The 27,970-nt window shown below is 40.7% G+C and overlaps 1 protein-coding gene across 3 annotated transcripts in view; it reads left to right on the top strand.

Annotated features, from left to right (window-relative positions):
• Positions 1–27,970, top strand: part of LCLAT1 (lysocardiolipin acyltransferase 1) — a 205,515-nt gene that overhangs the window by 71,211 nt on the left and 106,334 nt on the right. For all 3 annotated transcript variants that reach the window (XM_034764741.1, XM_034764740.1, XM_034764739.1), the window contains exon 2: positions 24,477–24,645. In XM_034764741.1, coding sequence (XP_034620632.1) covers positions 24,477–24,645 — 169 coding nt within the window. The remainder of the gene's footprint in view (positions 1–24,476; positions 24,646–27,970) is intronic.

Here is a 27,970-nt window from a genome sequence, read left to right as displayed (position 1 = left end):
GCTTCTCAACTGTGAGGGCTGCTCTCATCTTGGTATTCTGGCATTTCAGGGCAGGGGAAAGCAACTCACAAAATTCCAGGAAAGTGCCCTTACGCATGCGAAAGTTTCGCAGCCACTGGGAATCGTCCCATACCTGCAACACTATGCGGTCCCACCCGTCTGTGCTTGTTTCCCTGGCCCAGAATCGGCGTTCCACGGCATGAACCTGCCCCATTAACACCAGGATTTGCACATTGCTGGGGCCCGTACTTTGTGAGAGGTCTATGTCTATGTCCATGTCTATTTCCTCATCACTCTCGTCGCCGTGCTGCCGTTGCCTCCTCGCCTGGTTTTGCCTTGGCAGGTTCTGGCCCTACATATACTCCAGGATAATGCGCGTGGTGTTTAAAGTACTCATAATTGCCGCGGTGATCTGAGCGGGCTCCGTGATCCCAGTGCTATGGCGTCTGGGCTGAAAAAAGGCGCGAAACGATTGTCTGCTGTTGCTTTCACGGCAGGGAGGGAGGGTGGGGCCTGACCACATGTACCCATAATCACCCGCGACACTGTTTTTGCCCCATTGGGATCTCAATCCAGAATTCCAATGGGCAGCAGAGACTGCGGGAACTGTGGGATAGCTACCACAGTGCAATGCTCCGGAAGTCAACGTTAGCCTCGGTACTGTGGACGCAGTCCGACGACTTAATGCACTTAGAGCATTTTGTGTGGGGACACACACAATCGATGTTATAAAAACAATTTCTAAACAACAACAATTATTTCTAATTCAACCCCTAATTTCATAGCGTAGACATACCCATAGACTAACAGACGTATTGGAGCATAAGCTTTCGTGGGTGAATACCCACTTCGTCAGACGCATGTGGTGGAAATTTCCAGAGGCAGGTATAAATATGCAGGCCAGAATCAGTCTGGAGGTAACGAGGTCAGTTCAGTCAGGGAGGATGAGGCCCTCTTCTAGCAGTTGAGGTGTGAAAACCAAGGGAGGAGAAACTGCTTTTGTAGTTGGCTAGCCATTCACAGTCTTTATTTAATCCTGAACTGATGGTGTCAAATTTGCAAATGAACTGAAGTTCAGCAGTTTCTCTTTGGAGTCTGGTCTTGAAGTTTTTTTGCTGCAGGATGGCTACCTTTAAATCTGCTATTGTGTGTCCAGGGAGGCTGAAGTGTTCTCCTACAGGTTTTTGTATATTGCCATTCCTAATATCTGACTTGTGTCCATTAATCCTTTTACGTAGGGACTGTCCAGTTTGGCCGATGTACATAGCAGAGGGGCATTGCTGGCACATGATGGCATATATTACATTGGTGGACGTGCAGGTGAATGAACCGGTGATGTTGTGGTTGATCTGGTTAGGTCCTGTGATGGTGTCACTGGTGTAAATATGTGGGCAGAGTTGGCATCGAGGTTTGTTGCATGGGTTGGTTCCTGAGTTAGAGTTGTTATGGTGCGGTGCATGGTTGCTGGTGAGAATATGCTTAAGGTTGGTGCGTTGTCTGTGGGTGAGGGCTGGCCTGCCTCCCAAGGCCTGTGAAAGCGAGGGTCGTTGTCCAGGAAGGGTTGTAGATCACTGATGATGCATTGGAGAGGTTTTAGCTGAGGACTGTAGGTGATGGCCACAAAAGCAAGGAAATGAACAATTAAAACATCATATTTTAGGTACCATTTACTGCTTCTCTTTACTACCCAGAGAAAGACTTAAATAGCACAATGAGCATACACCACACATTGCAACCTTAAATCTGCCTCTGTGGGATGAGGGGAAAGGAGGTGGACAGAGAGGAATATGGGGACTTGGGTACTGAAAGTCTGGGATCCTCACAGGAGCAGAGTTAGTAGGGTGATATGTTGGGCTGTGTAGTGGATTTGACATTAGTGAAGTCTGTGTCAGTTGGTGGAAGGGTAGTGTGTATGTGCTGTTAGATGTCTCAACTGTTCATGTACTTGCTTTTATAGCGGGTAGGCATGTTATGTTTAGAACAGCCTTAACTAATCACAGCCTCCTTAATATTTTGGAATCACTGAAAAATACCATCTCAGTTTAGTTTAAAAAAAATCCAAACAAGCTTCTTGCGTAGTTTAAATCAATTGTCAAAATTGCCCACTTAAAATTGACACACTTATAATTGCTTGTGATCCCATTTAGTTATTTTACTGAAGATAGTCTGTTTTAATCTTGTATCCTCCTGAGTACTAATTTTATCTTGTGTAAGTATCTAAGTGCATTGTGTTTCAAAGATTAATTAAAATCGTTATAGGCAAGGATGGGTGAAAATGGGGTTGGCTGTGAATCTAATCTTTTTCTTGCTTGATGAATATCAGTGACACATTTTGGAGAACATTGTATCCATGATGAAATTTTTTTTCACTAGTTGTAAATCTTAAATGTTGTTGGAAACCCTGTGCATGCCAGTAATTCACTTCAGCTCAATTTATCTTCCTCGTCACATCACTCTTTATTCCTTTGCAACCAATTCCAACACTTCTTTCCCTCATCTAATTCATTGAAAGTAGGGTGAAGAACATGTTTTTTTGTGTTCATTGTGCCTCAGTCACTGTAAATAAAGCTTCTGGACCGTTAATTGAGGTCAGGCAGATTGTGTAAAAGAGCACATTGTGCTGCTTCATGTAACTGTGACCCAATGCCTTTCTATCACTTTATCTTTTCCTTTTGGCATTGAGATGTTCCATTAATTCTGCTTTGTGCAAACTCCATCACTTCCTTCTCTCCTTGTTAACATGTGGCAACAGCAGGAACAAATGGAAGCAATGATTTGTGGGGCAGAAAGTGGTGTTAAGTTGAGTGCCAAATAATTTTAAATAACAAAAATTACTAAGTATACAGTCCAGAGAAACAAAAACAAGGAAGCATTAAACAGTGTTTACTTCCACCACAATCCCTTCAGTGCGTCTTTGTGGAGAGCTTTCGACAGCTTAAACTGCAAGAGAGGGTCTACCAGGCGTGGCGACTCTTCTCAAGGCAAGTTGAGACCAAAGTCTATTAAATCCCAAAAGGGTAGTGAGTCCTGTCTTAGTGTAACATAGATAACTGAAACAGTTTATAAATGGACTAAGGAATTTTATTTAGGGGTTAGTGACTCCTGTCTGGTTTATCATGGATAACCTAAGCAGTTTATAAATGGGCAGAGGTAAGTGATTTTAACTAGGTTCTATGAAACCTAGAAACATTTACCGTACTTCAGATATGTTTAAAAAAAAAAAAAGGCCACTCAAGGAGCAGTCTTGAGATTGTCGCATTAATGAATATTCAATCTTAAATTCACGTTAAATCTTGCTGTTTCTCTTTGTTTCTCAAGGTTAGCTTATGTCTCCTCTCCAGAAGTAAATGGTCTAAACAGTTTGGTGTTTGAGGAGAAGCTGTTGGTGTCTTTTAACTAGAATAGCTATTCCATATCACATTAAAATTAAGAAAAATGTAAATCTGAATCCCTTGGCAGTGCTTTTGCGAGCACCATCTCACCAGTGATGGTGAAGTCTCTGTGATGCTGTGTTGCAGAAGCCGTGCAAAACTGGAAGGTGGGTGGTGGCTTTTGTTTCTTCTTAGCTGTCTTGCTTGCTGCCGCTGCTTACTTGCTTCTACAGATAATCATTGCGAAGGTAATAATACATAAGAGAGTTAAGGTATGTAGGAGTGCATATGGGTAGGGGAGGGGAGAGTGTGTGTGTCAGTTCAGGGGAACTTATAATTTCTGTAGTCTCACTGAATGTGGAAGGCATACTTCTTTCAGATATCAGCTGGCGTTATTGTGATGGGTTGGATCACAGAAACCCCCTTGGGAGCTGCCAACCGATGTGCCAAGACTACCCCTGTTCCTCTTTTTTCCTGCCAGCTCAGGACTCCAGCACCCTGTCTTGCTGAGCCAGACACTCCTGTCTGCTCCAGCACAGACCCAGGGTCTGAATTACTTGCCCAAAAGCTGCAGGTTTACCCGAAAACAGCTCACAGAAGTGTGCTTGTCTTTAGCACTCAGATGCCCAACTCCCAATGGGATCTAAACCCAAATAAATCTGTTTTACCCTGTATAAAGCTTATACAGGGTAAACTCATAAATTGTTCGCCCTCTATAACACTGATAGAGAGATATGCACAGTTGTTTGCTTCCCCCAGCTATTAACACATACTCTGAGTTAATAAGTAAAAAGTGATTTTATTAAATACAGAAAGTAGGATTTAAGTGGTTCCAAGTAGTAACAGACAGAACAAAGTAAGTCACCAAGCAAAATAAAATAAAATGCGCAAATCTATGTCTAATCAAACTAAATACAGATAATCTCACCCTTAGAGATCCTTCAGTAAGTTTTTTCCTCAGACTGGACACCTTCCAGGCCTGGGCACAATTCTTTTCCCTGGTACAGCTCTTGTTCCAGCTCAGGTGGTCGCTAGGGGATTCTTCATGATGGATCCTCTTTCTCCTTTGTTCTGTTCCACCCCTTTATATATCTTTTGCATAAGGCGGGAACCCTTTGTCCCTCTGGGTTTCCACCCCCCCGCACTGGAAAAGCACCAGGTTAAAGATGGATTCCAGTTCAGGTGATATGATCACATGTCACTGCAAGACTTCATTACCCACTTGCCAGCACACACACATACAGGAAGACACTCAGGTAAAACACAGCCATTTACAGACAATGGTCCTGGTTAATGGGAGTCATCAAGATTCCAAACCACCATTAATGGCTCACACTTTGCATAATTACAATAGGCCCTCAGAGTTATATTTTATATTTCTAGTTTTAGATACAAGAGTGATACATTTATACAAATAGGATGATCACACTCAGTAGATTATAAGCTTTGTAATGATATCTTACAAGAGACCTTTTGTATGAAGCATATTCCAGTTACATTATATTCACTCATTAGCATATTTTTATAAAACTATATAGACTGCACAGTGTCACAGTTAGCTATCAGCTGCTTCACATTTCATTATCTCAACACCTTCACCTTCATGGCATAGTCATAGTGGCATCTGTCAGAGTTACCAGACTAACCGCACTGCTGAGCCCTCCTGGACTGTGAGAGCACTCCTTCCATGTCTAAAGCCTTGAGCTGTCACCTTCTTTCTACGTGGAGCCATGTGATTCTCCCATTTTCAGAACAGGCTTTGGGCTGCAGTATCTAGGTACTAACTATGATTGTGTCAGCAGGTCCAAGTTCTGTTCAGTACTTGCAGTTCTGTTCTATCTAGGAGTGGTTAACAGTGACCAGACAGCCTTCTTAAAGCAAACTATTTTATTTAGCGCCAAAGTATTTAAAAGAAAAATACCTTTAAAAACAATAAGTATATATACATGTCTGGCTCACAGTTGTCTACCTATCTTGCACATGGCAAGTGTCTGTCTTGGGCTCCAGGGTGGTCTCCATTGTGGTGGTAGGATCTCTGCCAAGTAGGGCATGCAGCACTTTGTAAAAGTGACAGGTCTGAACTTCAGCCCCTATTTGACTCTTTGCCTGCCTGGCATTCTGGTATGCTTGTCTCAGTTCCTTTGCTTTCACACACCACTGCTGCTGATCCCGGTCATGCCCCATCTCCTGCATCCCCCATGCAGTCTGCTCATAGAGGTCTACATTTCTGCAGCTGTTGTGTAGCTGTGCCTGCACAGCCTCTTCTCCCACAGGTCCAATGTTTCAAATAGCATTATGTCACTGCACGCTACAGAACTTAGTGCATGGTAGCAGAGTCCACGCATCAACTTAGTGTGCGGCAGGCTAGAGTGCTGTGCATTCACATACTGGCTTGCCGCATTAAGTCTCTTTCTGGACAAACTTTTAGAGGCACAGGACAAAATTTCACCATTTACTGGTGCACATTTAGATAACAAGTATTAATACTAGTTAAAAATGCCAGATCCATACATCCTCTTTGCCATTTTGTTTGGCCTTGTCCACCCGACAAACAAACAACCCAAAACAAACCAATAACCCCCCTGGGTGTATGTATCTCAGTATTGAGACCACATGCAAATAAGCCATCACTGTTTTTCATGAGAATGAGGCAATAGTGAGTTTCCTTCAGAAGTTTTGCCTTTGCTTCTGTGGCTGCCAGGTAACAAATCTATTGTTTCCAATGACAGAGCGGTCACCTCATAAGCATAAATGATCATCAGGAAAATATTGCAGTTTACCTGTCTTTTGAAATTATTTTAAATTGGAACAAGTTTTAGTTTCAAAGTATCATGCATTTTAGCTTAATTTTTGAGCCTTATTCCTAATAGCTGGCAACCACCTGCCAAATTTCAAATCCCTGATCCAAAGCATAGAGCTTCTTGATGCAACAGTTGTAAGAATTTTCTTAATATTTGCAAAATGATTTCTTTTCCTCTGATACTGTTTTTGGAAATAGGTGTCTGGCTCTGGCTTTGTTTAATCTGACATGGAAAATTTCAGCCTGAACAGTGTGTTTGACAAAGCAACTAAAAATAGGGTCTTATAATGGAAAGTGTTAATTAAGGTGGCCTGCAGGAAGCACTTCCATCTGTACCAACATGCTCAGTCAGAGTGAAATCAGTGAAGATGTCTTTAGTTAGCTTTTCTATTCAATCTCTAAATTTTACTTGACATTGGAAACCATTCAAGCCCTGATCCTGCAAGCTCTACATTGACTTCATTGAGGCACAATGCTAGGGCAGAGGTTTCCCTTTAGAGATCTATTTGCAAAATTGGGGCTCAATTGCTGTTGTCACATGGTAAGTTAATAGGCAGTGGGGAACTTAAGCTGGTGTCAACAGAAAAAAACAACCCAATGGGCTTGCTTAACAGTATTCTTTTAAGTGTTCTTCTTATAACCCCTCCCCAAATGGCTTAAAAAATAAGTAAATGAGAGCTGCTTGGGTTTACAAAGGTGGGCTCTAGTGTGACCAGTCTAAATCCCCAAATTAGTCATTTATTAAAACAAATACATTTAAAAAGGAAAAAATAAAGGTCATTTTGGGTGCTTGTTAATGATTTTGAATTTCGTATAGCAGAAGGGAGAAGGCTAGTTACCCAAATTCCATTGAAAGTCATTTTAAGTAGGTTGCCTTACTCCCATTTGTGCCTTCAAAAATCTTCCCTTCCATTTTCACGACCTTTAGGCTAAGTGATAGCAGTCGTATTAAAATTTCCCATGACACAATTACCGCTCCTGTAATGGTTGATGGCTTTCATAGCCTGTTACACTGTCTGGGTGAACGATGCTCAGACTCTGGGCTTCATTTTCTCCAATTCTCTTGTGTTAATAATGCTGAGTGTGGAATACTGATCAAAACTGGCTTCAAAACTTCTATCACCCTATTGACCTTCTGCTTAGCAAAGCTATTAAAAATAAAGTAATTCCTCATGGATGTACCATTACAAAAAGGGGAGAAATGCAAGTTATGGTTTCACAAGCTGCCAGCCAGACATTCAAAATGGTCGAACATAGCAAAGGCTTTAGAATCTTGGAAACTCAAAACCTTAAATCAACCTTAAGGAATGTGTGCTGGCACAGATGCAATGTATGTAAGGGAGAGATGAAGAGTCTTTACTGTTTTTGGGGACATTGGTTCAATTCCTAGTGCCAAAGGTCAAAACTAATGTGCTGAGCATCAAATTTAAATCTTTGCCTCGGGCTAACTATGCTTTAGGGCTTCTTTGTGTGTTTAGCAATGAAATCCTCGTTCTGGGGGAACAGATAGTGGTGAAACTGCTACTTTTAATGCCATTACTAGGAATAGCTGTGAACTGAGGCTCTAAAGGTACTATGGTAGAGGGAAGAACAGCCTATTCTAATAGCTCTTTCAAAAATGTCTCCCATTAAAGATGATAGCTTTCTTTGACAGGGTAACAAGCCTTGTGGATAGCGGGGAAGCGGTAGACATGGTGTATCTTGACTTTAGTAAAGCTTTTGTTACTGTCTCGCATGACCTTCTCAGAAACAAACTAGGGAATTGCAACCTAGATGGAGCTACTATGAGGGGGTTACAAAACTGGTTGGAAAACCATTCCCAGAGAGTAATCATCATTGGTTCACAGTCATGCTGGAAGGACATAACGAGTGGGGTCCTGCAGGGATCAGTTCTGGGTCTGGTTCTGTCCAATATCTTCATCAGTGATTTAGATAATGGCACAGAGAGTACACTTATAAAGTTTGCGGAAGATACTAAGCTGGGAGGGGTTGCAAGTGCTTTGGAGGATAGGATTAAAATTCAAAATGATCTGGACAAACTGGAGTAAGGGTCTGAAGTAAATAGGATGAAATTCAATAAGGACAAATGCAAAGTACTCCACTTAGGAAGGAACAATCAGTTACATGCATATAAAATGGGAAATGACTGCCTAGGAAGGCGTACTCTGGAAAGGGATCTGGGGGGTCATAGTGGACCACAAGCTAAATATGAGTCACCAGAGTAACGCTGTGGCAAAAAAAAAAAAAAAAAAAAAAAACAACTTCATTCTGGGATGTATTAGCAGGAGTGTTGTAAGCAAGACATGGAAAGTAATTCTCCCGCTCTACTGTGCGCTGATTAGGCCTCAACTGGAGTGTTGTGTCCAGTTCTGAACGTCACATTTCAGGAAGGATGTGGACAAATTGGAGCAAATCCAGAGAAGAGCGACAAAAATGATTAAAGGTCTGGAAAACATGACCTATGAGGGAAGATTGAAAAATTTGGGTTTGTTTAGTCTGGAAGAGAAGATTGGGGGGGGGGGGGGGAAATAACATTTTACAAGTATGTAAAAGGTTGTTACAAGGAGGAGGGGAAAAATGTTTTTCTTAACCTCTGAGGATAGGACAAGAAGCAATGGGCTTAAATTGCAACAAGGGAGGTTTAGGTTGTGTAAAGGGGGGGGATGAGGGGGTTCCCTAGCTTCAAGTTTTCTGCCATGTTAGATCGCAGTTCCTACAGCGGACAGCTCGCTTACTCACCAGATCAGAGGTTGGGGTCACCAGTGTTGTCAGATGCTACCGGTTTGGTGCTCTGCTCTGTTCAATGTTGATATTAATCGGCTGCGTGCATGTGTTCCCTCTGTGTGCTGCCCCAGCTCTGCAGATAGCTGACACAGCAGACCCCGAGAGAACCCCCAATGACCACAGACTCTAGTAAGGTACGAAGGCACGTTGGCCAGGTTTATTGTCGAAGAGAAACACAGTCTCCAGCTTTCCGTGGCAAACTAAGTCCAAAGTGCTGCTAATTTGCGACTAGCCAGTACTTATGTGCTCCCTGACAATGGACTCAGCTCAGTCAGTGGCGGGACTTTCCACTGCCCCCTCGGCTGGACAAAGATATCCACTTAGGGATGCATTCTTATACACAGATACAAACAAGTTACACATCACTCCTGATGTATTGAGGTGCAACCCCTCTACGCAGCAAGGTACAACTCCACTACGTAGCAAGATGCCACCTCTCACCTTGTAAATGTCGGTTCGAGCAAAACAACTCTATCCATCATATTACCCTTTTGGCCCTGTCATTGGGATGGGTCAGCCTGTTCCTTGTTATCTGTGAGGAATGTGCAAGTATCCGAATGTTCTGATATCTAGTGTCCAGTACCTTTTAGGTCTTATCTTTTTGAAGCATTAGCTCTTTCCTTGCCAGCTTCTGTGAGCAGGGCCGGCCTCTGGCTCACAGCTTAACTTTGCTTTATGTTAGCAAAGTCTTGACCATTACTTTAGTTCAGGCCTTAGGCTGCATACCGGGCCTCTGATACCAAGGTTTATATCTCAGGGCCTCCTCTTACTACAGGTTGGACATTAGAAAAAACTTCCTGAGTGTCAGGGTAGTTAAGCACTGGAATAAATTACCCAGGGAGGTTGTGGAATCTCCATCACTGGAGATTTTTTAAGAGCAGGTTAGACAAACTCCTGTCAGGAATGGTCTAGATAATACTTAGTCCTGCCATGAGTGCAGAGGACTGGATTAGATGACCTCTCAAGGTCCCTTTCAGTCCTTTGAGTCTGAGTCTATGAGTCTGTGTCAGTGTTCCATTATTTATCAGTTTTAATCTTCTGAATTACTGTAAATTCTTGAAGTTTGCTCAGCTTTTTTTGTTGTAGAATAACTTTGCTGGCAAGCTAGGAGAAAAACTTAATATCTTTGTATGACATAGGATATGATTTTCAAAAACTTCATTCTGCGACTTTTTGCTTTAATGGCTATAATTTGGGGTCTTGGGATCTCATCACTGTACAAAATAAAAGCCCGTCTATGAGAACTAGTTTGTTTCCTTTTACTTCTAATATACATGTATTATGATTATTTTGAAACAGACTCTAGCTGTCTAGGGGGCAAAAGCTGTAAAACCCTCTTTCAGTTTAAGTATAACTTAGATTTACACTAAGGGCTTATTCATCTGAGGAAGAGTGACTTGCTTTTGGTAATTGTCAGTCATAAATAGCTTTTTCCTCCTGTAGATTGGACTTAGCTTCGAGCCTTAGATCTTCTATTATGTATATCATAAAACTTCAGAAAGTGCCCTCATTCTTTGTGTGCCTGTAGGTTATTTAGAGGTCACTCGGAACTGACATTTAATAAACATTGAGCTTTTTTGACTGTTTCCAACCTTAAAAATAAACACACCTTGAGGTTAGTACAGTAGCTATTTTTTATGTGGTTAAACCTCCTATCCTTGATGCATGGTCAGCCAGGGGGCTCTTGCTTCCTAATGCTGTTAAAATGAAAGCTCACAAGGCCATAGTAACTTACAGCATAGACTATGTAGAGTAGGTTTGTGTTTCAAAAGCTGTGAAACGGATACTTGGAATTGTTCATGTATGATTCTGTCGAACTTAGGCAGTTTTATGTAGCAAAAGTTACAATTGTATGATTAGTTTTTCCTCCCTTGGCATTTGTGCCTATTGCTGGTCAATTGCAGATTTTGTGAATTTAGCGAAGAATAAAAATAGGCTTCTTTCCATAAATCAGTTTTCAATTGAGCAGCTGTATTGCCAACTTTCTAACTTCACCTCCCCAAGGCCCGCCCCTGTTCCCAGGCGGGCTCCAGGGTGGGACCAGAAATGAGGGGTTCAGGCTGCAGGAGGGGCTCTGGGCTGGGGAAGGGAGTTGGGCTGCAGGAGGGAGTGTGGACTCTGGAGTGAGGCTGAGGATGAAGGGTTTGGGGTGCAGGAGGGGGCTCAGGGCTGGGGCAGAGGGTTGGGCTGCAGGAGGGGGTGAGGGCTCAAGCTGGGGGTGCAAGCTCTGGAGTGGGGCCAGGTATGATGGGTTTGGGGTACAGGCTCCCGGAGGGAGTTTGGGTGTGGGAGGGGGCTGAGGGCTAGGACAGGGAGTTGGGATGTGGGATCTGGGAGGGAGTTAGTGTGCGGGAGGGGGTTCCAACCTGAGGCAGAGGGTTGGGTTGCAGGACGGGGTTCGGGGTGCGGGCTCCCAGTCGGCAGAACAGCGGGGCTAAGGCAGGCTACCTGGCTCCACACGGCTTCCGGAAGTGGCAGCATGTCCCCAGCCCTCCTCTGGCTCCTAGGCGCAGGGGTCAGGGGACTCTGTGCGCTGCCCACGCCTGCAGGCACAACCCCTGCAGCTCCCATTGGCTGCAGTTCCCGGCCAATGGGAGCTGTGGAGCTGATGCTCAGGGTGGGGGCAGCGCACGGAGCCTCACTGGCCGCCCCTATGCTTAAGAGCCACAGTGACATGCCGACTGCTTCAGGGAGCCTGTCATAGTCCCACTTTGACGCCAACTGGACTTTTAGCAACCTGGTCAGCGGTGCTGACTGGAACCACCAGGGTCCTTTTCCGACCGGGCGCTCTTTCCGACCGGATGTCTGGCAACCTTAATTCACCACCTGACACCCTCTTCTAAGCATTTCTAAATACCTTACCTGTTGGTCTCATGAAGGCTTTATTAGTCTAATGCCTACTCAGAGAAAAGTTTTGAAGATAAAGGCAAACGAGTGAAAAAACATTGTACCAGTTTGATCTTTCCCTCACTGAATTACCTACTTATAACCTCTAATGGCTGAATTGCAAAGAACAGGCAGAATTCTTTACCATTGGAAAGATATGTAATTGCTTAGCAAAACAAATTAAATATCCTATTGAATCTTTTATTGAATTATAATAGTCAGATTAAGTCTTGGCAATCAAAGTGAGACATTACATTTTAAGATGAGGTAATATTGGTAATATTTACTGAGGTTAGTTGTACTCTTTATTTTGTGCAAATGTAATCTAGTGTCTATGCTGTGGGAGAGGGTCAAAGATGCATTTACAGTTGTTAATTATTTTAATGATAAAAGAATATAGGACTGGATACATTCACTTAATCCTCTACTTGATCTCTGATGCCTGGGTTTAAAAAAATTGAATGAAGTCCGTTTTAATGATGTGGGACAGGTTTGTTCCATAGAAGCAGTCCGCACCACAGTTTAACACACTTGATAGTCCTTTTTTGGAGAGGCCAGTATTTAAAGAACAGGAGTAAGATGTGTTGGGGAAAAATGGTGTGAGGAAACTTGCAAAGCATCTTGCTTGTATTGCGTGGGCTGCTGTGTCAGTCTGTGTCTGTAAAAATCATTGCGTATTTTATAAAAGGACATGCTACTTTGAAATCATAGCACTTTGAGGATCTCAAAACAATATTGTCTGTCATGTTCTCCATGTAAGTTGTATCCATTTTACAGATATATGAACTGAGACACAGAGGTGAAGTTACACGCCTAAGTAGAGCTTGAAATGGAAACAAGTTCTTCCTCTCAATCTGTTGTATGGAATTCTGACGTTAAAACGTGGTGCTATCTAGGTGCCAGTCTCCTGCTCTAACCCCAAGGTTAATAAAAGAACTGGTAAAAACGTTTCTGACAGATCAGTTTTCCATCAGAACATGTTTATTCAACATAATTGAAATGTTCCACGGGAACATGTTGACTCCGTTTAAACTTTCTGCCTGGTTTCTTGTCAGCCTGCCTGGCTGCCTGTCTCCCACATGGCCTAGTTGGTGGGCAGCCAGTATCCCCATATATCTGGGTTGCCCGCCTGGTGGGCTGCCCAATTCCCATGCTCCTGGAATTGTCTACCTGGCAAGCTCCCTGGGATTGTTGGGCTATATAAACTCCAAGGCTTTCTGGCTGTTTGCCTGCTTCCTACCCAGCAGATGAGTGGAGCAGGCTGCCCCCTCAGGTGGCCAGGGAACTGTCCAGAAATTTAAGAGGAAACCTGTTTTGGTTCTTCCAAAACAGATTTTTTTTCTAAAATTGCTGTTCCATGAAAAATATGGCATTTCCAGCTTGTTCTGTTTTGAAACTATTTTTTTTCCCAGAAATTCAAAATCCTCTGTCAGAGGTGAATTTTAGTTCTAGTACAGCTCTACTTAATAGTTTCTGAAAGGGATGCTGGACTAAATAATCAAACATCAGTTTGTAGCCAACTTACCTACTGCTGGTTAAGATTTCTGTGGGAAGGTGCTGTAAATTGAGAGTAAATTGGGTTAGTGAAAGGGATTCCTGGCTCGCTGTCAAACTCTCTGGTTGGTTTTAATTGAAAATAGTGTGTAGTATTCTGGTGCTTAATTAAATAACCTTTGATTACCTTTTCCACTGGTAACTATTGACTAAAAAAGGGTGCAGTTGAATCCCTCTTGATTCAGGGGAACACAATGATTAATAAGCAGGGAGTTTTATTGCCAATGGCTATCAAACTGAAACATTATACGGGCTGGTAAGAATTCATGTTAGCATTGTTGCCTTAGAAGCAATAAAGAACATTGGTTTATTTATTTAGTGATGTAATAAAACTTGATTTGTCAACTGTGAAATTTCAAATATTGGACCTGTTTAATTATTACATAAAAAGTGTCCCTGTTTGTTGGGCAGTGTTGCTTGATCCACATTGTAGGTTAAATCTTGTTTACAGTGAATTTGGCAGACAATGAAGCTTAATCTATGCTTGAAGAACTTCAAATCATTCAGAAACTGGCAATGAAGTGTGAGCTCAGATTTGACTACCGTGTAACTGCTAGCCACCTTTAATTTTAGAAGCAGATGAGCCATTTATTTTTAACCAAATAATAGGAATATATTTCACATCCTTTCCTCCCTGCCAAGCCATGGAATTCTTCATGCATCAATTCTAGTTTGTAGTAGAGAATAGACTTTTCACAGATCCTGTTTAAAACATTTTGGAAACATCATCATAACAAGTTCTGGTTTGGCAGTCATTTCAGCTGTACCTTGAACAAAAACATGTAACTAATAGGCAAAACATGAGCCAAAGACTGACCACAACAGAATACCTCTGCTTTATATTATTATTTAAAAAAACACTGTTCACATAAAATATTCTCAAGTGGTTCAAGAATGGATTCTCGTAAAGCTGAAGTTTACAAAAATGCAACTGTTTTGGAAAGTTATTTCTGTCCCATCTTATCCAAGAATGTTTAAAATTAACTGAAATGTAAAATATAAATTATATTTTAGAAATTACTGTTGCCCGTTACCTGGAGACAGAAAATATTTTTGTTCTGCTGTGACAACAAGAATATGTGAACGTACAGTACCCCCAACAACTTGGAGTTCTGCCACAAAATAGGTGAAAAATTACAAGCCCGGTACCAGGATAGCATCTCTCTAATAGTGTGCAGCTTCAGACATGAATCATAACCTAATCCTTTTTTGTCCTTCTGCATGCACCCCCACCCCACAAATGGAAAGTGATTTTGGAGTAAGCCAAAGCTTTTATGTATTACTGATAAATCAGAAGTGCTGAGAATATCATTCCTATCATAGGAAGATATGGTTGTCAACAGCAATAAAAAAGTACTTTTCTACTTGAAAAACATTTAGCTGAGTAACGGAGTAACTTCCCTCCCAATCCTTTAACTCATGAAGCATGCATCTTTCTGTGCATCTATCAGTGATGATAATAAAATGAATTATTTTTCTAGGTTTTTTGAGATGCTGCTTTGCAATTTTTAGTTCCTAAGTCAAAAAGAGAAGGGACAGTTATTTGATCATGTTTTGCAGTTACAAAATAATGCAAAAACATCAGTTTGTATCTGGAATCGATGTTTGTTAGAGGAAACGGATGGGTAACATAGTTCCCTGGGCTAAATATATATATTTTAAAAAGAACAAGAGAGAGGTCCTTCTCTGTTGCTGAATTTTAACTATCTGAGCCTTGTGTGGACTGCATTTTCAACCGGTTTTCATAATGATGACCTATGCAGGTACTCTCTGGGAAAACAAATATGTTCCAAATCCAAAAATGCAGTAGACTGAGAATCCTAATGCAAAGTAATTTTTTATGCTTGATCTTTTTTCTAGCTTAGTTGACAGGTTTGTTACGGGTTTATTCTATGCCATGTAAACCCCTCTGGTGGGAGAATCATTTATTAGTATCTGCTGAAATGTTACCTTTTGAATTACAAATGTAATGCCTTAGGTTTATGGTTTTTGGTGGTGAGGGAGTTTAGGTATTCATGCTTTCCATGATTTTGTAACACACATTAATATGTGGCCAATTTAAAATAGTGGCTATAAACTTTGCCTTGAATTTGCCTACTAGTTTTATACAAAATGTGTGTGGCACATAACACTTCTGTATTTTTGTAGCCAACTTGTTTTTGCAATGTAGCAAGAAGTTAGTGTGTAAGTGAGAATCAGATTTTGATAACCAAGGAATAGATTCTTAATAAACCTACCACTCCAAGTTGAAGTAGGAATTTGATTGGTATTTCTTGTATGGAGTGGTGGTGTAGCCATGTGCGTCCCAGGGTATTAGAGAGACAAGGTGGGTGTGGTAATATCTTCTATTGGACCAACTTCTATTGGTGAGAGAGACAAGCTTTTGAGCTACACAGAGCTCTTCAGGTCTGGAAAAGGTACTAAGAGTGTCACAGCTAAATACAAGATTAAACAGATAGTTTAGCACGGGTCGGCAACCTTTTAGAAGTGATGTGCCAAGTCTTCATTTATTCACTCTAATTTAAGGTTTCGCATGCCAGTAATACATTTTAATGTTTTTAGAAGGTCTCTTTCTATAAGTCTATAATATAACTAAACTATTGTTGTATGTAAAGTAAATAAGATTTTTAAAATGTTTAAGAAGCTTCAGTTAAAATTAAATTAAAATGCAAAGTCCTCTGGACCGGTGGCAGGACCCGGGCAGTGTGAGGGCTACTGAAAATTAGCTCGCGTGCCGCCTTTGGCACGCGTGCCATAGGTTGCCTGCCCCTGGTTTAGCATAAGTAGTTCTCACATATTTTAAGGGACTATTCAAGATAAAGTGGCCAATGGAGTTATAGGAAAAAATGGAGGTTTAGAGGGTGACAAATTTTTGTAATAAACCATAAAGCCAGTGTCTTTCAAAACCATGATTTTTAGTCTCTAGCAAAGTTATGAATTTCAACTTCCAGGCTTGTCCTTTAAAAGAGTTGTGCAGGTTTCTTTTGAGGATGAGGACTGATAGGTCAAATATAGAGTAATCACTTTTTTTTTTTTGAAAAGTGATCACCCACAGGTGGCATGGTGTTTTTGTCTTTTATCCTTTTCCAGTGTGAGCTCATTGAGAGTGTAGTATTTGGTTTAGATTGGACAGAGAGGCTATTGTAGAATGCTAAAAGATTGTCTGCCACCTTCAAATGTTTTGGGTTTATACTTGCTGCCTCTACAGCACTTCCAGCTGGTCGGAGAGATTTTATCCCAGATCTCTATCTTGTAATAGTCAAATCACAAGCTCACATGGGTGGTTAAAAATATCCATTTTGAAATGCACATTTGAAAGCTGTAGTTGAAATTTGAAATGCTAGATTAAAATATTTAAGGCTTTAAAATATTTTTAGGAAGTATGTGGAATGCTATATCTGACCTCCCTATCCTCATCCTCAAAGGAAACCTGCACAATACCTTCAAAGGATGAGCCTGGGAGCTTAAATTCATAACTCTGCTAAATCATGTACTCAGTAGAGACTCTGGGCAGGTCTACACTCCAGATTTACAGTGGCACAGCTACACCACTGTAGTGCTTCTGGTGAAGATGCTCTAAGCCAGTGGTTCTCAACCTGTGGCCCGTGGGCCGATTATGGCCCAATCAGCGCACAGCTGCGGCCCATGTGACATCCTCAGGGCCATACAGGTAGTATTGGATGCAGCCCACAATGGTAAATAGGTTGAGAACCACTGCTCTAAGATAATGGGAGAGAGTTCTCCCATCAACTTAATAACTCCACCTCCACGAGAGGCGGTAGCTATGTCGGCAGGAGACATTCTTCCATCGACATAACGCTGTCTGCATTGGTGCTTAGGTCTGTATAACTACGTCGCTCAGGGGTGTGGATTATTTGCACCCTTGAGCAACATAGTAATGCTGCAGTAATTTTGTAGTGTAGACCAGGACTCTAGTTTATGTTACATCACCACTATCTATACCCCATTAACTCTCCTTTGTCCTATGACTGTATTGCCTAATCTTTTGATTGTGTATTAATTATGTTGATTACTTACGAATCCCAAAGTGACAAATGAACAATCTGAGGTTTGCAAGGTTCTAATCCCAAGATCAGGCACAGTGTTGTTAGAATTAATTGTAAATTGGGAATCCTGATATGTATGGTTGCAACATCCTCACACTTAGGAAAAAGCTTCAGAATTTTCAGTAGTTTTATTAACACAATTAGCAAAATCACAAAAACTCCAGCCCAGCAAGGTAGATAGAGATAATACGGAAAGAGCATCTGAGCATCATATACTCACATCATCCCTTGCAGAAAAACCTAAAGTGTTAGCTGTCATGATCATCATCATCGTCACCCCCAGTGATTGTCATCCTGGCATCTCCCATGGCACACAGGCTGGGATACAGCTTTTATAGTGTGTTATGCTGATGCGACTATGCCTAATGCACATTCAGCAGGGGCTTCAGCCCCTTTCCCTTATTTGGGCACTAATGTTGGGGTGCCCTTCTCCTATAGGTTACTAGACCCTTTACCTCAAGCTTATTAGCATATATATTAATTCATTGCCATGGCACTCTTGTGGTTGGACATCTGCTGGTGTTATCTTAAAACATCCCAAGCTGATAGCAGCTGGCATCTTGTGCCATTTAGCTGTCAGCAGTTTAGTCATTACAGTATTCTTTCTTGTGATACCTTATGATCTAGAATTACTTGTGGCTAGCTGCTTATGCTAAAGCTTTTTAGGCCTTGATTAATTTAGCTAAGTTTTATTGTTTTACAGGTCTTGAGGCTTGTAGGCTCATTACATTACTGCCTTAACTTATACCTATACCTATGCCTTACCTAGCAAATACCTATTCTATGGGCTACGCTGCAGATGTGTTAATTGCCCAGTTCATTTTGGTTTCTTGCAACATGTGTTAACTCCTTGTGCTTAACAATCTTTTCCACCTTGTATTTATCTGTGACTTCTGATTACCTTTTCCAGACCTGAAGAAGAGCTCTGTGGAGCTTGTCTCTTTTGCCAAAAGAAGTTGGTTCAATAAAAGAGGATATCTCACTCATCTTGTCTCTCTCAGGGAATCGGGACGCTTTTTAAACACTATAACTGTCTGAAAAGAAAATTCCCGTTGTCTACTCTAACTTCAGTTGTTGAAACGTTCTTTAGTGTTCTTGTACTTTGCTAATAGGCCATAGTCTGTTGTGTGGTCACACAGTCTGATAATATTGGCTAAACCAGAGAAATTTAGAAGTTCTTTGAAACTCTAAGCAAATACATTAGAGACTTGTTTTCTATTGCCCGTATACCTGTTTCCTGCTAATAAATGTGATCTAAAGAGGCTATACTCTATCTCTGTTCCCAAACAGGAAGAAAGTTGAACTGGAGTTTGGGTTGAGCATACATATCAGTAAATTCAGGATAAAAAGCATATGAATGTTCTAACTCCAAAAACAAGTATTATAAATTCACGAAATTAAGATATAAGATTAAACTTAAAAGAAATCTAAACACGTAAAAGTTGTAAAAAATTACCACTAAGGTATCCAAATTATCATTACTTTGCCTTGTAATGGCACCAATCATACTTTCTCTGTAATATTTTTTAGTTAAGGTTTCTAGGATAAGTCCATTTCTACACGGCAATTAGACACCTGTGGCTGACCTGTGCCAGTTGATTTGGGCTCACAGAGCTCAGGCTAAGGGGTTATTTAATTGTGCTGCAGACGTTTGAACTCAAGACTAGAGCCCAACCTTGTAGGGTCCTAGAATCCAGGCTCCAGCCTAAGCCCGAATGTCTACACTGCAATTAAACAGCCTGTTAGCCCAAGACCCATGAGTCCAAGTGGGTTTTTAATTGCAATGTAGACATACCTTTAGTGTTTCGCAGAATCTTCTCCCTACATTTTAGTATATGTTACTTAAGAATTTTATGTCTCTAAGAATTTTGTTTTGTAAAGCCAGTAAAAATGTGCAGTGACCATAGCACTTCCATTGTCTCATCTTTCCTTTTTCTCTTTTTGATAACATCTTAGAAATTAATATTCTGTGTCTGAAGAAATATTGAAAATCCCTTGTTTATATAGAAGACTTCCCATCCAAATATTGTAAGGCCCATTTCTGTTTAATGTATATGATCTGACAAGATCAAAGTGGTATGGCTGCAAGGTTTTCTACAGGCAACTATAGATAGAAACCCTGGGTTTTTGAGCAATGTCCTATCCATGAATAAAGTGAATTTACTGTCTCAGAGTCAATAGTTATTTTTCATCAATAGCAGGTAGTAACAGTACCTGTGAGCTAGATTGCTCATTTGAACTGTGTTCAGATTCTAATGTAAGCAAAAGGCTTCTTTGGAAAATAAATAATTCTCAGTTCCCTACTTGCCCTCTATCATTTGCACTATATTGTCTGTAGGGCTATAGCCAGATGCCAAGAACCATCCTAATAAATTAAATTAATTTGGAAAGAAGAATCTTCCCGAAATTTGAATCTCAAATTATATTTTGTGCAAGAATTTGTATAAACTCAGACTATTCGTGTTACCGTTTTCTTTTAACCTTTCTATTACTTGACTTGGAAGCTCCAGCAGAATACTGTCCTTCACAGGCACTTTTTGTGTTGTCTGTAAACTACTAAGAGATTTTGCCATCTACATACCTTGGTATTTCTAACAGTAAAAACTATGATTTACGACAGAAAATATATTTTACGTAGTATTAGACATATGTATCATCTTAAATTCCACTCATATTCAAATCCTACTGAAGGCCCATTGGTTTCAGTGGGTGTTGAATCAAGCTCATCGAATGGAGCAGCTGAAGTAAGTGGCAGAAGCAGCAATACTAGTTTTGTACAGTGTGTTTGGCAATATTGTTGCCACATACTAGGGCCCGACCATATTCACGGCCATAAAAAACGTGTCACGGACCTTAAAATCTGGTCTTTTGTGTGCTTTTACTCTATACTATACAGATTTCATGGGGGAGGTCAGCGTTTCCCAAATTGGGGGTCCTGACCCAAAAGGGGGATCACAAAGTTATTTTAGGGGGGTCATGGTATTGCAGCCCTGACTTCAGAGCTGGATGGCTGGAGAGCTGAAGGCAGCACCCCACCAGCAGCAGCTCAAGAAGTAAGGGTGGCAATACAATACCATGTCACTCTTACTTCTGCGCTGCTGCTGGCAGCGGCTCTGCCTTCAGAAGTAGGTTCCTGGTCAGCAGCTGCCGCTCTCCAGCTGCTTAGCTCTGAATGCAGCACCGCTGCCAGCAGCAGCACAGAAGTAAGAGTAGCAGTACTGCAACCCCCCCTACAAAAACTTTGTAACCTCCCCAGCTCCTTTTTGGGTCAGGACCCCTACAATTACAACTCCATGAAATTTCAGATTTAAGTAGCTGAAATAATGAAATTTACAATTTTTAAAATCCTGTGACCGTGAAATTGACCAAAATGGATCGTGAATTTGGTAGGGCGCTACACATTACAAATAAATAGAATCCAAGTAATGAAATAAAAGGCTTTTTTGGCCCTTTTAATTAGGCAGTTTTCGTGGACTTCAAAATCAGTGTGTGCTTTGTCGGTATAAACACAATGAAGCACACTGAAGGGCAGAAAATGTTGAGATGTAGATAGAAGTGAAATCCTAACTAAAACAGTATCAATAGTGGGTAGTGATTGACTGTAGTCTTCATCTAGAAAAGTATACCTGAAGGCAAGCATAGCATCTGCATAATCCAAAAATGTTTTGATGGGGAAGTTCAGGACTTCTAAAATTTTAGAAAGGAGTGGGAGTAAGCCAACACATTACCTGTTCCAACATTAAAGAAAATTGGAAATAAACTGCAGTTTAAATGGTTGAATTTTTGGAATTTTTCTACAAGCTGGGGAGAGAGGGACATGTATTTTCCACCCCCAAGCAATCTTTCTACTGAAAGAATAGTGAGGCCACTGCCTCTTTAGTATTTGGGGAAAATTTGAGTTGATGCCAGCTTCATATTACACTGGCATATCTCTGTGCTTGGGAAATCCCCAGCTGTCTGCTCTGGGACCCTTTGTGCAACTGGAAGAGTGTGCAGGAGACACATAGCAAGGCTGAAGATCTGTCTCAAGATTTTTAATTTCATTGTCATATTGTCAAGGGAATCTAAGCCATACAGGAGGCAGGGCTCTTAACATTCAGTAAGCTTTTTCTTCTTCCAGTCCAACTACAAAAGTTAGCATGTTTACTTCTATCTTCTCATCTCTGTGTCTCTCTCTCTAACCTTTCTTGCTTCCTGTATTTTTTTTTCTTTCCTTCCTTGCCTTCCCTTGGCTTCTTTAATTTTCCCATCTCCCTCTGCTACCATTACTTCAATCTGTTCCTGTGTACCTTCTTCAAAGACAGAGAAATTCCATAACACAATGTAGATGGGGTGATTCTCTTGCATGACAGTGCTGTTCAGGTGATACCTGCAGCAACAGTTTAAAATTTGAGAATTAATCCTAAATTGTTTTTAATTGATCTTGATTATATGACAGTGCATATATTCCAAGAAGGCAACCTCAATTCATAGTTATTTCCCCAGGATACCCCTACTTGAGTGAGTGAAAAAAATTTCTGTGAAACTGTGGGTCCAATTCAAATAATTGAAAATGACAGAAAAGAAAAGGTCTTAAATCTGGTCTCTGTAGAATTTTAGAGCAACACCATGAAATACCGAAGCTAAGTTTGCATGCATGACCTTAACTATGCCCTCTTTTGTGAATGCTTTATGACAGTCCTTAATTACATGGTCACTAATTTTTCTCAAACGCAGCATAATATGCATTTTATAGCCTTAAATAGATATATGTTGCAGCTTATAACATTTCATTATTGTATGCTTTCAGTATTGTCACTGTCAGAATAGTGCCACTATATCTTGGACTTTTAATGTGAATTTTCTTTTCTCAAAGCATTAAAGATAAGCAGTTTAATAATTTTGTCAGCACAACTGTACTGTGGTCATTGTTAGGTTTAGTTTTAGGTGTCTGAAGCTTTAATTAGAGGTTGTGTACAGAGCAAAGTTTTACCAGTTGTAGAAAGATTGTTGTACAGGTTTTACTTATTCCAGTAGAAGAGTGGAGTTTTTCAATTTAGCTTAAACCCCTTCTTAAGTGAAGTAAGTTTTTAAAAAAGGCACTTTTACTGTCCACCTGAGGGATTCTATCAATTTAATTTATATCTACACCTCTACCCCGATATAAGGCTGTCCTCGGGAGCCAAAAAATCTTAACGCGTTATAGGTGAAACCGCGTTATATCGAACTTGCTTTGATCCGCCGGAGCGCGCAGCCCCACCCCCCCCGGAGTGCTGCTTTACCGCGTTATATCCGAATTCGTGTTATGTCGGGTCGCATTATATCAGGGTAGAGGTGTATTTAAATTCACACCTTAGGTTATACCAAAATCATTTTCTTGGGTAGACAAGGCCTTAGGTAGTCCATATATGTCAACAAATGTTGACTTTTACTCTATTTTACTCAGTAAAATTTGGGGTAAGTACAGTTTCCAGTGTTCTCTTTAAAATATATATATAATATATATAAACAACTTTCATGAACTGTGTTTTTCTAGCGTAAACCGGGTAGGACACAGTGTATCTCAGGTTACTCAGATGTCCAAAGTAGCAGAGCTAAGATTGTGCATACAGTCTTAACTTTTGGCATTTCCTAACTTCTGAGTGCTTTGGTGTGCAACCTTAATGTTTGATTATTATTGCTGCTATGGAATATAAATAAGGCTTGAAAAGATGCTCAAAATCAAATATGTGTATTGCGGTATACAAGGCTTAATGGCTTACTTTTCCATTGCTCATTTTAAAATTGAAAGGTCCAGCTTCCTGTTTTCCTTATCCTAAGTGATTGATTGTCTATCTGCGCTCTTATAATTCCTAAAACTGCCTGTTGTAGAGGAATTTAGTAAAGTGGCTGAGAAATCTGACTTCTACTTAACCTTTCATCTCAGAAACATACAATTTGGTCCTAAATAGCTGAAAACAGACTATTTTTAGATTCTAATTTAGACAACATTTCCAGATTTGTTTTGTCATAGCATGGTGTCTGCTAAGTTGGAAAGGCTTGGAGCCAACAGAAACCCTTGAGGGTTTGCATTGATTGTTGTGCACTAGTCCATTAAGCATCTCTCCGCATTATATATTTTAGATTTATAACAAACTAATAGCATGGACACTAAAATATTTTAAGTCTAGACTACTGTCTTATAAAACCAAAGGCCCTCTTATGTATGCAAAGATCAGAAGTTTGCTATACTGAGACATTGCAACCTTTGATGATGATTCTCTTCATCTGGTGGCATAATCTGGAAAATAACTGATAGGACCAATAGAAATGTGGAAGGAGCTTCAAACTGGGTCACAAGCTCCGTTGGCCAGAGTGGGCTTGGGATGTTGCAGAGGAAGTTTATTTAGCCCCTTTACAGGGTCATGGGGAATAACACTTTGTGTTGCTCTTTACTGATCCCGCTAATCTTTACTTGGGGTGTTGATGGGTTTTGAAGAAAGCCACATGTATTAATTCTGCCGGTGGAAAAGGGGTTCTTGTAACTTTGGAAGAGGAAGCAAAGGGGGGGCATAGGAAAACCTTGCAGGGACCTCCCTCTTCTAACCTCTCCCATCAAATAAGCTTAGTATTTTGGCAGTGTTCGAGGCAATTGATCAAAAGTGTTTGACGTGACAAATATCCTTCTGGTTTTCTATTCTCTTTTTAATTTTATGTAATAAAAATAGCATTGAGGAGACTTCAGAATGCAGTGCATATTGTATTAAATGGAGGAAATAATCGAAGATAAAGTTGATATAATTGTATGGCTCTCTTAATGTCCCAAGCACCTTAAAATTATTGTGTTTGTTGATCTCAATAACACTGAAGTGTTGCTACAACTGAGGTAGAACATTGCAGTTATTTACCAATGCAACACAACATTACGTAATATTTTAGGACAAAAATGAAAAGCACCATATCCATTTGAAATTGTAAGTGTGAGATGGTTGAAGATTAAGAGGCAGAAAGTAATTACAAGTGTTTATCTAACTGAATGCTCACTTTGTCTTCCAGAGCCATGGTGTCATGGAAAGGGATCTACTTCTTACTTGCACTGTTCTTGGCAAGTTTTTTTGGGAGCATTTTCATGCTCAGTCCTTTTCTACCTTTGATGTTTGTCTCCCCGGCCTGGTATCGCTGGATCACTGACCGCATTGTGGCCACCTGGCTCACACTCCCAGTGGTAAGTTGCAATGTCAGTGTAATTATTATAGGGGGAGCTGTTAGTGTCCCCATATTTAAGTTGCTTAACACTTTCCATTATAAAAGATTCTTGTGGATTTTTTTTTTTTTTTTTTTAGGAAACTCTAACACCTCAGATACCACCCAGCTTGGGCTAAATTTAGCTAGACCAAATTAGCACATGTAGTGGGACTTGTTTACGCTGGACTTTTAAAATAGCTTAGTTAGCGTGTTAGCTAACATCACAGTTTAAATCCTAATCTAGACAAAGCCTTAGTGTGAAGTCTCCACCCCATTCCCCAAAAGAACTTCATTCTAAGCAAATGCCCTGGAACAATTTTGAACTTCCATTCGACTTAACTGTAAATGGAGTTCCCCTATATCAGAGTTCATGGTATTATACTGGATTTCGCTCTTTGTGCCATTGGAAGATGGAAAGTATCTCCCTTGTAGATCAAACTTTTAATATTACTTTCAATGAGAATACAGTTCAGTTAAGGCTTCTCTCCTTTTTTGCACTTTTATCCTTCAGTGATTAATTCCCACTTTTCCTTCCTTTCTTTCCTCCACCCCAACCCTCCTCCAACCTCCCCAAAGCCGTGCAGCTGCCATCACAAGAGCCTGGAAGTATTTGGGCTGCTTTATGTGCAGCTCGAAGTTTGTTTATTCTTCCCACCATTACAAAGATTATTACAATGCTACAAAATCAGGAATTAAAAATTAACAACTGGGCAAATTTTTCCCCCATTCGCAGTTGAATAGTATAGGCCACTTTAATCTCTTGTGGACATGTTTCAAATTCAGTTGGTAGTAATAATATCAGAAGTCTGACCTTGTGCTTGTCTACCAGATTTCTTAAAATAGCTAACTCAAGAAACTGGGTACCAAATTTCCATTCAAATTGTAGAAGAGTGGTGTTTTTGTGTTTGGAAATCCATAAAAGCTCCAAAAGCTCCAATACTGATTATGACATAGCTGCTTTTAAGATTTTTTTTTTTGGTTAAAAAAGTCCCTTCAACTTAGAAATCTTTTATGTATTAAAATTGTTATGTGAATGGCAGCTTAGTATCTGGAAATAGTAGCAGTGGTAGGTAGAAGTAGAGCTGAGCACATAATTGTTTTTTTGGTTCAGGGGACAAACCAAAACATGGCTTGGTTTGATTTGAACCAAAGCTGATTTTTTTTTTCACTATTTCTCACCAAACCAAACATGCAAACACTTTTGTTTTGGTTCAAATGCTATGTTTTGTTCAACCCCAAACTATTTTGTGTGTGTGTGTTGCATTGTTGGGGTTTTTTTTAATTAGCTACATTTCAAAATGAAAAATCTTTGACTTAAAAAAATCCACTTGTTTGGTTGAAACCATTTGCTGAATTTGACCTGAATTCACAAATCATCTTGGTGCCCTGAAAAATGCATTTTTTGGCAAATTTACTGTCCGCTGAAAAAAGGTTACCATGCTCTAGTATGACACCAAGGAGCCTATGCCCTACAAAGGCTTCCACAAAAGCTTCAAGCAGTCTCGGTACTGAGGAATCTTCTATATCTAAGTTCTTGTCTGCTTCCAACATATACGGTACCCGTCACTCAGTATTGAGGCCCTTGGTACCATTGAAACTTGGACTAGAGATTACTGATCCTCAGCACTGTACTAAGAAGGCAGTATGCTCTGCATCTTCCACGGCCTCGTCGGTACCTAGACCATTGGTACAGCAGGTTCCAGAACAATCAGTAAAACACTCAGTATCAATCAGTAAAACACTCACCTCTATGGCTGGGACTTACCAAGTCACCATATTGGCTCACCCAGTACCGCAAGAGTTCAGGTTCTCAAAGGACCTGCTTATTTCTGAGGAACTTGAGTCTCTTCTATTGAAGTCAAGATTCCTGGTACCACAGTCAGCATTATCCCAGTATCCCCCCTTTCACTGGGATTGCCTACCTCCCTGGTACCAATATGTTCTGAAAGATGGCTGCTTCCTCCTCCACTGGACTGTGAAGAGGAGGGTTCTTCAGATTCCCAAATTTCTCTGCAGGGTTCTGCTGACTACCTACATTTGACTATCTGGAACCTGCACCTCCTTCCAATTTCTTTCTCCCCAGAGGAGGTTATCATCCCTCATGTAACACTTTGAGTTAGAGTACTTTCAAGATCCAATGAAGAGGGCAGCAGACACCCTTCAGATCCCATTAGAGGAAGTGCAGGCGAGATCGCATAAATGGCTTGACATCTTGCAAACATCATCTTCAGCATGGGTTGCCTTCCCTATAAATGAAGCACTATTAAAACCTGCCAAGTCCATCTGTCAATCTCTTGCTATTGTGTCTCTCCCTCACCTCCCAATGGCCAAAAGATCAGACAAAAAGTATTATGTCCCATCTAAGGGCTGGAACTTCTTATTTTCCCCACACTGAACCAAATCCTCTAAATGTGGACATAGTAAATGAGTGTCAGAGGCAATACTGTTTGGAGACTACACCCCATGACACGGACCACAAATCCCTGGAGTATTTGGGTGCAAGAATTACTCTTTTGCTACTTCACAATTCCAAATTACTAACTTTCAGTTGATTCTGGCAAAACACAGTCACATTCATTAAATTAAGTGTGGTTCTTTCATCGAACATCTACCACAACAGTACAAAAAACAGTTCCAAGCCGCCATTGCAGAAGGGCAGCTCTTGACCAGAACAACCCTGCAAGCTTCTCTGGATGTGGCTAATATGGCAGCTCATTCTGTTGTTATGGCTGTAATCATGTGCAGGGTATCATGACTCCAATCCCTTTCAATGGTCCCTTTCACGGTCAGTGACACCATGTCTAATTTGGTGAATACTTTGAAAGGCTCCAAGGTGACCCTTTGTTTGCTGGAGATATATGTAGTCTGCGAACAAAAAGAGGCTTAATCTATCTCAGGTGGCGCAGAGATAACCTCCTTCTCAATTCTCAACTTTCCATAGATCTTTGGAGCACCTAGGGAATAAAAATAACACATTTCAAAAGGGACGATCTTCAACTGATACAGCAACCTCGACTCAACAGCTAATGACAGCCAAATGTTCCTTTTGACTCCTTGGTCAAGGGCCACAATGTGCTGATTTCAGCCCCTTGTTGCACCATCTTACACTAGGCAATTTTCTTCCTTTTGGGAATGGTCTCTCCCATTTTCATACCTTAAATGAGCAGATTACCTCTGACAGATGGGTCTTGGAGGTTATAACTTTGGGAAACTCCATTAAGTTCCACTCCATGGTTCTTTCCCCATCCTTTTCAGGTAGCTCTCTGAGGGTTGTTTATTTCTGTTGTGGCCAGAACTGTAAGGTT

This window comes from Trachemys scripta, chromosome 3 (assembly GCF_013100865.1).
Source record: "Trachemys scripta elegans isolate TJP31775 chromosome 3, CAS_Tse_1.0, whole genome shotgun sequence".
NCBI lineage: Eukaryota > Metazoa > Chordata > Testudines > Emydidae > Trachemys > Trachemys scripta.
Note: the sequence above shows the minus strand (reverse complement) of the source record. Positions and strands in the feature narration are given on the sequence as shown.